Source organism: Anopheles ziemanni, chromosome 3 (genome assembly GCF_943734765.1).
Source record: "Anopheles ziemanni chromosome 3, idAnoZiCoDA_A2_x.2, whole genome shotgun sequence".
In the NCBI taxonomy this organism is placed as follows: Eukaryota; Metazoa; Arthropoda; class Insecta; order Diptera; family Culicidae; genus Anopheles; species Anopheles ziemanni.
In genome coordinates, this window is record NC_080706.1 from 50,782,308 (window position 1) to 50,796,010 (window position 13,703).

The 13,703-nt window shown below is 44.0% G+C and overlaps 1 protein-coding gene across 1 annotated transcript; it reads right to left on the reverse strand.

Moving 5' to 3' along the window:
- Positions 1–2,367: 2,367 nt before the first annotated feature.
- On the reverse strand, positions 2,368–10,405 carry LOC131287978 (bumetanide-sensitive sodium-(potassium)-chloride cotransporter). The gene is made up of 8 exons (XM_058317072.1): positions 10,038–10,405; positions 9,103–9,217; positions 5,954–7,270; positions 5,083–5,884; positions 4,688–4,729; positions 3,891–3,967; positions 3,361–3,793; positions 2,368–2,621 (listed from the first exon to the last, which is right to left on the reverse strand). The coding sequence occupies exons 1-8, from the start codon at positions 10,403–10,405 to the stop codon at positions 2,368–2,370; spliced, it is 3,408 nt and encodes a 1,135-aa protein (XP_058173055.1).
- Between the last annotated feature and the right edge of the window lie 3,298 nt (positions 10,406–13,703).

Here is a 13,703-nt window from a genome sequence, read left to right on the forward strand (position 1 = left end):
CGTTTTAAAATGCAACGAGAGATTAAATTCGAAAATTGCGTTTAGGTCAAAATGACCGCTTTTTGGAATTGAGTGTCGAGTACCAGCTTACGGGTAAGTAAATGTCTATTTACCCGGTAGACGCATCAATATGCCATGTTGTAGAAAGATTGAAACAGTTTGTATAAACGAAAACCAAATGGATCCGTTTCGTGGATCCCACGGCGGGGAGTATTGGAGAAAACTTGATTTTTTATTCATGCTCGGTAGAGCAGACGCAATCGATGGGTTTACTTGCTATCAATAGTCAAATAGTGGTATTACGTATTGGGGGAAAATGCTGTAACTTTTCCAAACGTACACAACATGGTTTCCCACGGCAATCTTGCTAATACCGAGGGGAACTTTTACTATTTTAACAATAGATTTCCCGAAATGGATCCGCGACATTGCAATGCAATTGAATTGCTTCGAAAATTTTTGTGCAGCTGATTTGTATCGACGTGAAATACCGTCCCGCAACAGTTCCGGTTCAGTGAATCGAATATTGAATGGCATCCGGCAGCATAGTCTATGTGGCGGAAGCATAAAGCAAAATTTTAATACGTTCGCCCCTGAGTTTCTATCGGAAAAAAAGGTTTTCGTTGTGCCGGGGAATGATTCGCACCAACTTTGATCCATCCGTTTTAGACGCTGAATTATTTGGTGAAAATAGATTCGAATACAAAGCGCTGCAATTGGAATGTGTGCAGTAGTGAGCTCTTTTTTTAATTTCGATCGTTTGTATCTGCACTCACAAGTTATGTATAATTTATGTATTCCATTTGAGCTTCATTTTATTTACAGAAATTTACGAATTGCAGATGAGAGCCCACAGTTAAGTGGGTTTTAAAGAAATATACGAAATGTCAAAACTTCACAAATCTGATTTGTATTTATTTGTTTTTTTTTTTTAAACATAAATATAAACCAAAGAAAGCCAGAACTCGATGCTGTTTATATCATTCTGTAACAAAGCCATTTTATGAATTTCTATCAGTTTGCTTAATCATTAAAATCTGGTTGTAGAGTAAATTGATTTTTGTTTTTTTTTTTAAATCATTTTAAATATCTTTTCGCACTTTTCCGTTTCATTTACACAAGATTACTCTATTCCCGAAGGCACCCTGTAACGGTTTACTTAATTTACCTTAATCACCCTCTAAGAGGCTAATGCTACATCCGCGGATGAAATAATACTTTAAATAAGAAACACTCGAAACTGCCCACGCCGAGCGGAGGGAGCTCAAATGGGGCGCAGGGTTCGCGGATAGGACTGGTCCCAACGAATCCACGTTGAAAACTGTACCATGCAACTAATACCTACATTTTCTATCTGCCACTTTTACGATGTCCATGGTCGGGTCGAACAGGGGACCCCAGCGAGAAGGCGGTCCAGGGCAGAGCGGAATGTAAAACCATACGGTCTAGCAAGCTTTTGACCGACCGTAAGGACCAAGGTCCGTACGTCTGCCAGTGACAACTGGGAATGTCTGTGTGCCTCAATTGGTCCGGTCATTTTTGCCGTTCCACCGAATGTGCTGTAAAATGCAATAAAAGATGCATTTCGGCATGCTATTTCCGGCGGTGCAACAGGAGTTTGAAAAATAAAATAAAAATAGTCTGGACTGGATTTTCCGATGCCCTGCACAGTACAGACACGACCTCTACTGGCACCCGGAAGGCTGACCGGATGTACGGAAAAATTGTGGCCAGCTCGATGGAGGTTGCTGTTGTTTTGCGTGTCCGTTTCCTTGCGGTAACAAACGCGAATCAAATTCAGTTGATTTAAACCCGACTTCCTCTCGGGTGCATGTTCTGGTCTCGAGAGGTATGACTGTTTGTAAGCAGCGAAGTGTAGATAAAAGCGAACTTCCCGATGACAAGGCAAACGGACAAGAGAAATGAATAAAGTGCATGATAGAACGATATAATCTGTAGCTAGAGAAATACTTGTTGGCAAACAACTGGCTGCCAAGAGTTTTAAAATTTTTCTTCGGTAAAGATAGTATTCGTATCTGCGCATCTGGTGGAAGTGGTGTTGGGAAATGTAATATGCTTTCGGAGCAGCAGTTTCTACTACACGGAATCTTACACCAGCGAATGTTCTTTAGCAATAAATAAACTCGAAAGGAGGGGTAGGTTGTCCCAATGGGACCCACATGGGCGAAAACGGGTCTGAGCTGGTCGGTGAATCATGAACAAATTAAACTAAACAAAATTAACAAACAATAAGAGAAATGCCAACTCAAATGCAAAACATGACGCCCCCTGATTCCTCGGTTGAGAGTGCATACCGGCGGGAAGGACCGTATGCTCATACCCTCTCCCAAGAGGACGGGTCGTGATCTAGGAGTAGAACGTCAGCACGGACGTCTGGTTGCCTCGGACGAACAGGAATGGTGGCAGATCTCGACTGAGAGCCTCAAGCCAGGCCATATACAGTGGAGCCGACACGACACCCTTCCGGGGCATCGGTAGCGTCATCACAACCAGGTCCGATTTGCTGGAATGTTGCAGCAAGTTCTCGCGCAGATTCAGATGCCGGTTCGTCTTGTCCTGCACGGCCAGCAGCTCCGCCTTCGAGATGCACGACGCCGCGGCTGCAATGGGAAAGAGCACGAAATCAGAAATTTATTTACCAGAGCCATTGACATTGAAACGCGGGCAAATGTGTACATGACATTTATTCTCTCGGGTATTAAGTTCATTATTTGCATAATGCTGACAGGATAACGAAATGTAGAGGCAATTAAAAGAGATTTACCGCTAGAAATGAGCGGTTCGTTTACGTCTACGAAAACATTGAGGAATAACATATAAAGAGCACTTTTTCATCCAGCTATCCAACATAGGTCACATGCCATGTATTGAAAAATATCATCTATCTCGTTTGATGATTACTTTCTAGCACTCTCAAGCAATATTACTACATCAAGCATTTGAAAGCCGTTGAGGCTTCAGTGATCCCAATGTGACCTTTTACTCCTGCAGCCAATAATGGACAGACAACTACATAAACATGATAAATAAACGGTCTACCATAAGAAATAGAACCTTTGACCTTCATGTTGCTTTGGACTGCTGGTATTTTTCCTCTGCGTTTCATTTGTTGCTGGTATGGTAATCTTTTGTCTCTTTCATTTCTAACATATTTGTCTACAATACTATACAAGCTGCTTCCGTTCCGCATTGTTAATATTTTACAAAATGTTGCTGGATGAAAAATAATTGCATCGTTACACGATTATTGTAATTGTAATAATGAGAGTAATCTACTTTTTCTCTGAAACTCACAATCCCCACCGTTCTCCTAATGTTGATGCTGGACTTTAAACTCACCAGTGCTTCCGTCTGCATTCTCCTGATCCCTAGCGGTGAACTCTTTGATGAGCCCCTTGAAAAAGTCGGTCATTGCCTGATTAGGTTTCTTCGTGACGTCCGGCAGAAGCTGAAGGTCGGAGTAGTCGATGCGGAACTTTGCCAGCAGGCTCGCCATGTTGCGCTGCTCGAACTCCAGTTCCGTCTTGCGGTTGGCAAGGGCGAACACTCGCAACTTGCAGGAGCTCCAGTTGCGTCGCGTGCTGATGATGTACGGCAGCAGCAGCGTCAGGCCACCGTCATCGTACAGCCAGTACACGTCGATGATGCCCGTTTTCTTCTTCGAGGTGAACTGCGTCAGTTCGTCCAGCACCTCTTTCGGGAGCTCGGCACCGCCCGGCCCACGGTACAACAGTGACGGATCCCCGCGCTTCAGCGAGCGTTGACTGTTTTCCTGGAAGGGCGAACGGGACCAGATGGGAATTGCGGGTGTGGAAAATGGCAATGCGTATCGTTAATGTCTGGGCGACGGGATCTCAAAACAAACGTACCGTGATGAGCTTTGCGCTGATGTCGATCGGATCCGGTGCTACGGAGACGGTTTTGCTTAGGTCACTGGTGCTGCTCGCTACAATGGAATGGAAAGGGAGGAAGTAGTCCACGAAATAATTAGAAACGGTTCTCTTTCGGCACGTGACAATTTAATGAAGACCTTCTTGATTGATTGTGTACAGGAAAAAACGTTTCATTCGACCCGGGAAGCTTTCATTCGAAGGTTATGAGACAATGTAAATAATAAGCGTTTGGAGGTCAATCTAGCCAAAAAGGATTAAAATGGATATGAGACTTATTCTTTTCGTACTACAATGAGAAATAAAGTGTGTATTGAATATGTGTGGAATAATTTTTAAATTGCTTATTGAAGGATATAAAAAAATGGAAACTGTTATCTTTTGTATAAAAAATATACATCGTCTTCCTATTAGTGGAGTGTAAAATGAGATGCCAAAAACGATTCACAAACAGTACTAGTTAAATTTAAAAATTTTAATTTTAAATAAATAATAAAATAAAAATTAAATTTAATAACAAGAATAAGGATTATAGTCAACTCCGCTAGTTCCTTTCAATTGCTTGATTGTTCTTACATAATTTTGATATCAGCAAGAATTAACAAGAAATAAAACACTAAGGATCATTCACGTAAACTGGCATAACTTTTCTGTGCACGGAAAACCACGGATTTTTTTACCTAAAAGATAAGCTTATCTCTACATGCGTATTAGTCCTAAAATACTGTAAACTAACTAACTATGTAAGGGGTGTATGAAAATTATCTGCAACTTACCCTTCAGGTTCTTCGCATTCTTTTCATTCACATCGGTTTGTTCTTTCGTGCGGTTGGCGATGTAAGTGAGCGTTCCGTTCGCGAGTGTTCCATGTTCATAGGTTTCATTCCACATTCCATCATCATTCCATCGTCAGTTGCAGCCAACGCCATCATCATTATCATCATCAACAACGATATGATCGACGGTGACAACGATTGATGCACGATCAGGTGTGGTGTCACAAGCGTTCCGAAGGTGCACATTTGTTGTTAGATTCAGGCAAGATGGTGTAAGGGTTTGGTGTATCATAAGTTTTGTGCAAGACATGCGGAGAAGGAAAAGCGGGTAAAATATTTGCAACCGGTGAGTACGTTACGGCGATGGAGACGGATGTTGCCAGCCGGCGTCTTACCTTGCGAGACGTTGCGACTGAGTGAATCGCAGCTGCCGTGTAGAGAGCTTACTTTGTTGTGTCCCAGCAGGTCGTTGGTACTGTCGTTGGCCACCAACGTACGCGGGTACTCCGAGATGAACTTGACCGTATCCTCGCCGAGCACCTGCGAATAGTCGAAGCCCTTGCTAACGCGCAGTATTGCCACCGATAAGTACATGTCGAGCGCCTTGTGGACGACGTTGAAGTACTGCTCCAGCTCGACCGGGTCACAACGATCCCAGTCTGCCTTGTAGCCCATTAGGAGCACGTTCGGGCGCAGCTTGCCGATACCGGAGGCCTGCATGATCGCGCGAGCACCCGTTTCGAAGTCATTGTCGTCAACGAGCGAGTAGAAGCCCTTAACCTTATGTCGACGGAACCACTCGGCGGCCTTCTTCTGGAGGTGGTTGCGATACTTTTGGGATACGTGCGTTTTCGTCACGTGGCCGCAAACCAGCAGCGAAAGCTTTTTCGTCAACAGGTACGCAAAGTTCACCAGCAATGGTCGCGCGCTCGGATGTCCACCTAGCACCAGTATCTGGGGGCGATAGTTTTTGACATGCTCCTCCACGTTGTTCAGTTGCTGAACGGACATCAGTGCGTTCTTGTACGTTTGTGCCTGCGTTGTCGAGCCCCAGTTGACGTCCGGCTTGCGATAGGCCACGATCAGGTACAGCGAGAGCACGGCGGCAAACGTCAACAACGCTGTCGGCCACGATATCAGGAACATTACGGCAATACAGAAAACAGCACCGAGAAGACTTAGCCACATGTTGTAATACTGAAGAAAAAAGCGACAAGCCAAAGTGTCAGTATACAGCCACTGGGCTTAAGTGGCAAACTTTCTCACCTTGAACGTTGGCCTCCAACCGACCGGTTTCGCCAAACTGGCGTGGAATGTACTGAAGTTCACCAGGCAGTAGGCCGCTAGGAAAAAGTTGGAGATGAGTGGAGCAATCATGTTCAGATCGCCGACCAGAATGACCGCTACAGAAATGATGAACGTAAGGATGTATCCTCGTACGGGTTCATTATTCTTGCCGAACCCTTTGCCAAACCAGCTGATCTTCGGGTACAGCTTGTCCTTGCAGAGCGCCTGGAAGACTTTCGGAGCCGACACCAAACTAGCAAGAGCCGACGAGAGGGTAGCCGCAAAGCAACCGGCATAGATCAGTGGCCCGAACAGGGAGACCAGTTCCATCACCTGGAAGGAGTTGTGCAGGCCGTACTGACAGCTCTGCGACAGACAGTCCGAAAAGTCCCACGTTCCGTTGACGATGTCCGTAACGTTGCCAGTGGCATCACGCAAGACCGTAGCACCAGCGATAACAGCCATTGCGACGTAGGAGAACGTAGTGAGCCCAATGGCCAAGATCGTTCCCTTCGGGATGGAAGACGACGGATCCTTCAGATCGCCACTGATGTTCGCCCCCGCAAGAATACCCGTCGCCGCCGGGAAGAAGATCGAAAACACGGAGAAGAAGTCGTGCTGGGTACCCTTGGCCATCCGGTAATCAGGCTTCAGATTTTCCACCAGCAACGTCGCGTTGTATCCGACGAAACCCCGAGCGACGTCCAGCTCGGACTTGGGTCCCCAGAACGAGCCGACAAAGAAATCCACGATGGCCACCAGCAGGATGATGAGCAGGACGATCTGGGCCTTCGCCTCCCACTCCATGCCGACGACCACGATACACAGTAGTATCACGATCGTGATGCACCCGATGATACGCACGTCATTGACGGCCCCGTCCACGATCGAAAGGTCAAACGTGGCCAGCAGGTCAATCATAGACTCGCAAAATCCAACCACATACATTGCACAGGCTACGGCGTTTGCAAGGGAGAAGATAAGCCCAATCGACCCACCAAACTCTGGCCCAAGTGACCGGGATATCATGTAGTACGTCCCTCCGCCCTTTATCACCCCGTTCGTACTGATGGCGGACATGGAGAGTGCCGTGATCGAGGTCACCACGGTCGTCATTAGGATCAGCACGACACCTTGCACGATGCCGGCCTGTCCTACTACCCAGCTGAGACGCAGGAACAACATCACGCCCCAGATGTTCAGCAGGCAGCGCATCAGGACACCCTTGATCCATCCGAACTTAAAAGTACCATCCAACTCTACCGGTTCGTGCACAGTTCCGCGGCGCATCGTTTCCTAGAAGACAGTGAATTGTTGGAATCGATTAATCCATAAAACATCTATAATTAGCGAATCTAGATTGACAAAGTCATCTTATCTGGAGCGATGAATTTTAACTTTGTTAAAGGCATTACCAAGTGCAATAAGTGCGTCGACTGTGGACTACCTTCAGGCGTTAAATTACAAGTTGCAATAAAGTGGGGACGCATTTAACGAATTGTTTATTTTGCTGGCTGCTGCTACTTGTTATTGATTCAATAAATGAGAAAATAAAATTAAAAAAACCACGATCAAACTGCGAACAATACCATTGGATTTCAAACGTATCAAAAGTTAAAGTAAAATTTCAGTTCTGAAAGAAAATCAATAATTACAATGTTAAAAAGATAGAAAGTTAAAACATCGTTTCAGTACAAAACCAAATACCCAAAAATCAGGCAACATTGTGAGAGAATATTTCGGGAAGCTACATGCTTCTTAAATGCCTTATTCAAAACATAGTATATGCTGTAGCACTTCAGAACATCTATTAAGAACCGGATTCATTAGCAGCATTCCAGATTCCTAAACCGGCAGTGCATTAGTTTCACGCCAGATTATGTCGATGTGTGGTTCGCTACCTGTATGCGATGTAATTTCTCGCACGAAAAATGCCAAACCATCGATTCAATCCTCAATCCCCCATTTCGCAGCATGTATCTCCCAGGGACGTATAAGAAGAGACGTATTTCCCAGGGTTCAATTTTCTTCGAAACCCTAGTGGCAGAATAAGTTCAATTAAAACATGAAGGAAGCTTAAACGAACGAAATTAAATTTCTCATTTCGACACCTTCCTTTCGTGTTACTGCGGCGGTGGAGTATTTACTAACAGACGTGTCTTCTTATACCTTCTCTATGTTTCCCGTTGCTGTAGGGATATGTGAGGTTCGACAATTTCATAAAATTGTTCATTAAACCCATCGAACAACAAAGTAAGCAGATGATGAAAGTAAATTTTTCACTAAATTTTAGTATAACACTATTAAAGGCGATGGTGGTTGATGAATCGGAAATATACGTTGGATGACATTCCTACAAAAAGTTCATTTGCTGTTCGTTTTCAAACCAAACTCAACATTGATGTTCCCAACCTCACATGCACCCGTTTATTGGTATTAATTGGGCACCACTCCCACATGGCTGTCGGTATTAATTAACCTCTGCCGTGCACCATGGGGTTGGTACGATGCGCGAAAAACCACATTACAACAACGGCCACCCCGCGGCCCAGGGTGACGACGGAAAAATAGCAATAAACGAATCCATTTGACCAATTAACTAGAGGACGCGACCGAGGGTTCAGATAAAATAAATTAATCAAACCTATTACGGTACGCTACTGCTCTTTGACATCGACCGGCGTAACAGAGTACCGCGGAATGTGATTTGTGTGTTGTTCTCATCCATCGTTCGATAGAAAATGTTGTGGCGAAAATTACCGATCCCTTTTAACGAACATTTTAACATTGATTTTAAATTCTTTTTGTTCTCCAATTTCTTACAAGTGACTGATTTATTCCCACATTTTATCATCAAATCGTTACGTTTTTGTTTTGTATTCCACGAAAAATAAAATGTTAGAAAAATGTAAAAGTTTTTCCTTTTTTGTTTTCACCACATGATTTTGAATGAAAATTTAACGAAATTGTTCATCTATAGGTACTTATTGTGCTTGCAGTCCACACAATTCAATCAAATCAATTTTTACATATCAATAAACAAGTGCAATCCTTTCAAAACACTCTGTCGCGTAGCCAATTCATCAGATACCTCAAAATTGGATAGTTTAAATGGTTAGGCCCCGTACCTTATTAGTGATGGAAGCATCATGCAGCTCGTCGAGTGTGGGTCTCTGATTGCCTTGGAATGATAGAATATTCCGGTAATTGTCCATACGCGGCAGAGCCTCTCTCGTGAAGTGTCTGGAAATAAAAAATATGTTTTTCGAGTGAACCGTTAACTAAAACACATGAATGGTAATAGCTTTTTCTAGCTAACTGCCTCGAAATAATTGAACAACATTTCTCGTTTCTTTTGGTATCAATGTTAAACCCAATACCATGAAAAATACACTTCTTTTTACGTTAGGTTTGATTAATTTACTGATGAATTAATACCTGAGCATCCATAGTACCGCTGTTTTGCGTGCCAATTGAAGGTTTTCTGATGTACGCAGCAAGAATTTATGAGTTAACAGATCAAACGACACATGCACCATGTGAACACGAGACGCTTGGCAAGGTTTCTACTTGGAAAGCAATTGGGTTTACTATGTTCAAGGAACTTAATCAATTCCCGGGCCAGGACTTCTCGAAGGGACACGCTCGAGCAGCTGCTCAGACAGGCACAGCTTGCGAAATTCTGCAGAAGCCATTCAAGGTTAGCGAAGTATCCTAATTCGGCACGCAACTCATGCGTCATCGAGCCGTGTTTGGGTCCACGTTTGCTCGAATAAAATACTCACACGAAAGATAAAGATATCGTTTCTAGCAAGTGCGTGTGTGTTCCACAAAAGAGCGACCCAGGCATGGAGGCTTTTTGGCTGTTTTCGAAATTGATTAAAGCTCCGCTCGTATGGGTTGTTCACACCCTTATGCGGCGGAAGGATGGGACTTGCCATTGACCGAATTATGCGTTACGAAGGAGCTGCTAACGGTTCGGTCCGGGGTAGAAGAAAATGAAACCAACAAAAGTGAAAGTGGTGCAAGATAAAGAGAAAAAGGTCGGCCTGGAACTACTAACCGGAAACTGCGCGCGTAGCGGTTCTCATCGATCAGATTATCCTCCTCGTCGTCGTTCGAGTCCGACTCGCCGCCCTCGACGTTGAAGCGGGTCGAGTGCTTCCGCTGCCGTGGTTGCTCCGGGTCCCGGTCGCGGTCCCGGTCGGCGCGGAAACTGCTGCGGAGAGACTGCAGCCGGGACGTGCGCCGCTTGACCATCTCCTCCGGGAAGACGTCGTCCTCGGCGGCCGGTTCGGTGGCCGTGCCGTTGCCGTTCGCCGCCGGGCCACCGTTGTCGTGATTGACAAGGTTAACCTGGAAGCGGTTCGCTGACTGATTGCGTGGCAGGGCGCTCATTTCGACGTCGGTACCACCCTTCGGGTCGGTCATTGTGGTGCGATCGGGGTCGGGTCTCGGCTGGGCTTAGCGTTACAAGCGGGCCAGCTTTAGGCCGGAAAGGAACACGAAAGGAAACGTCGAACAGCAAAAACCAACCACCGACGGTTACGGTTGCGAGAAATTGATGAGTTTTCGCCTGCTTTCCCTGAGGAGTATCCACACTCGGCTTTCGGAGGCTCTGTGAATAAATGAGGAAAAAAGGTGATTGGGGATTAGAAAAGAAAGGGAAAACGTATGCCAAATTTGAAGCTGCCAAAAACTCCCACTAACTTTGGTCTTATATAATGCGGTTTAACATAACAATCGTTTCTTTTTATTGGTGCCTTTAGCTGCGTATTTATTGTAATAATAATAATAATATAAGATATAGACAATATCAACGTAAAAACATAAACCACAAAACATACAATTATTAGCATTAGAATTAATAAAAAATTTGTTACAAATGTGAAAAAGCAGTAGAAAAAAGATCATACACTATTAATAGACATTAAGCATCTTTGATCAGGGGTCGGCAAAGTTCGGCCTGCGGGTCAAATTCGGCCCGCCAACTAATTTTATCCGGCCCGTAGTAACATTTCAGTACTACATACAAAAAAACCCGTCTCAAGTTTTTTTTTCCAAAATGAAGATTAAAATTGTTGAAAGAGTTGCTCAATCCCAGGTGACTTTCTCTTATACTTTTTGTTAGACTTTTTCTATCGTATTTGTATTATTGAACATTTAAAAATTTTCTAGCGTCTAGAGCAGGGATGTCAAACATACGGCCCGCGGGCCACATCCGGCCCGCAAGAACATCGGATCCGGCCCGCGGCCCCTTTGAAGCAATACGTCGAATGTTTGGATCTTTGAGTATTAGCTTCTGTTTGAATAGCCAAATGTTTTTTGGTGAATTGAATGAATTGCAAAAGAACTGAATGAACTTCAATTTAAACAATTTCTTTAAGAAAGTGGTATACAACTTTGATCCATATCACGCCGATATATTGCGGTTGACAAGAGCAAAAAATTCACATAGATTTTCGAGACAAGCGAATAAAAAGTGTTATAATAAATACAAAACAAACGTCATGAACTATAAGAGCATTTTAAATAAAATAACAGATGTGGAGCAATAAATTAGCTGTAAAGCAACCTTATCTTTTACTGAAAGTTGTAAATTTTATAAAAAGGAATATAATATTTAAAAAATTTGAAGGTGTTGAATAAGGTTGAATGTTTGGATCAAACCACACTGATAAGAACATATTTTCATCAATCCAATCTATTATATGGTTTGGCCCGCGCACCTATTTTGGGAGGAAATGCGGCCCGCGAACCTTTTTTGGAAGGAAATGCGGCCCGCGAGGTGAAACGAGTTTGACATCACTGGTCTAGAGTCTCGTCCAAAATCCGACGACTACAACTCGTTTGCTTTGCATTTAAAATAGTTACATTCGAGGAATACAATTTTCATTCCCATTGTGAGCTAAAGTCTCGCAATTTTAAAAACTTATCATAGTTGAGTTATTTTACATACTCAGAGAGTAGTGCGTCAGTAAAACTAAGATATTTTAAAATAATTTGGGCACTGGAATAATTTCAAGTACAATTTTAAAAAGCAATGGGCAGTACAACAAACCAAAAAAATATATTTTGATCAAAATTCGATAAATAAGCATGATCATTATTTAAAAAAATCAACGATAAAATTCCAAATTTACATAAAAATCAATTTTAATATAATTTTACTATTTAGAAAGTCGATTCAAAAGGGTTTAAACCACAAATCACCGTTTAAGGTATCCGGCCCGTGCTTCCGGTTTCTCTTTAATCATCTGGCCCTTTTTGGAAATCGTGCGCCGACCGCTGTCTTAGATTGATACCAATGGAAAACTCTATGCCGAATGATTAATGTGCCCACATTCTAAGAACAGTGTAACGAAGATGTCTGTTCCACTATAATTGACAAACACGGAGGACGTAAATGTCAACAGTGCGATATTTGTTATTTACTGCCCATGTTTGACGACTATGGTACAGACGATAAGACTGACCCACGATCGTGCATGTGGAAAATGGGACCAGCCCATTTTGTAACCATTAGCTTGATCTGTTCGACGCCAGGCAAGAAATTTACGATTCGTCGATTTATAGCACGATATTGTTTGCCAGTCTCGACCGTACCGATGTCCGGAGTTTCTTCTCCAACTCGTCAGCAAGCTTAATTGTATCTTCTTCGGCGAAAACACACGCCGAAAGTTTCATTTAGACCCATGTGGCCAAATGCCACAACGATACCCACATGACAACCTTCGACCTTTTATTGGCGGTTATTAGCTCCGGACGAGATGGCGAACGGCGAACACCGATCATCCATTATCGGTCATGTGTCCGGGGTGGCGTCAACTGCCAACGACGAACCTTCTTCGTCACACTTCACCACCATGATGTTCTTTCCCCAGTCGGTTCACATCAGAACACTGCGTGAGCGATATGGTACGTCATGTATTCGGTAATATCTGTTCTAATTATATCAAAGCCACCCTTTGGTCTACCTGTCGTTGTCCAGCGTCCAATCCGAATGGCACGATGGCACGAACAACCTTTCCGGTGAGTGATCAGCTCAAACTAGTGCAAACTGCAATACGCATGATGGTTTGTTTGTTACTCTCCGAGTGATTCCTGTAGCGGCAAGCGAATTTGCTGTCCTGATCACTCGATGCCTACAGTTGGTGGTCATGTGCTTTCATGGGGCCCCTGCAAGCAAACCACTGAACATCGGCCCACATCCATGGGCGCCGGGCGTAATCTCGACCGGTCGGCATGACCAGAACGGCGCTGCAGAACAATGTATCGACGTGATCGGCGTTTTGTTGTGGGCAGGTGGAAAATGATTGATGGTGGCCCCACGTGGCACGTCTCTCAAAAACCCTCCGCCTGTGCGCCAGGGCTAGTGCTAACACTGGTGGTGTTTGTTTTACTACACCATTTATCATCAGGAGAACCGCGCCCAATGTTTTTCTATTTGTATATTCCCATCCAACCAATTTTCCTCCCCCACCGGTGTGTTGAAAGAGACCGTGGCAAAGCGTCAGCATCAGTTAGTTGGCTTTGAAAATCGTTATCCTCAAAGAGTCACTTAAAATACGCACAAAAACTATTACTCGACATTTGATTGTTTGCGTATTCTCTTGCGGCCGTGAAACAAACCTACACCGGAAAAGACGGTTGTTAACGGCACGATTTTGCTTTTGCATAATTCACGTGACCAGGCACGAATCCGTTTATCGCTTCGCACGGACAAGAA

Bases quoted from the DNA above. Each gene is read 5' to 3' on its own strand.
- LOC131287978 (XM_058317072.1), bottom strand. From the start codon at position 10,405: ATGACCGACCCGAAGGGTGGTACCGACGTCGAAATGAGCGCCCTGCCA. The intron at 7,271-9,102 runs GTACGGGGCCTA...ACTGTCTTCTAG, and splicing joins ATGCTTCCATCACTAATAAG to GAAACGATGCGCCGCGGAAC. The intron at 3,794-3,890 runs GTACGTTTGTTT...TCGCCCTTCCAG, and splicing joins TCAGCGCAAAGCTCATCACG to GAAAACAGTCAACGCTCGCT.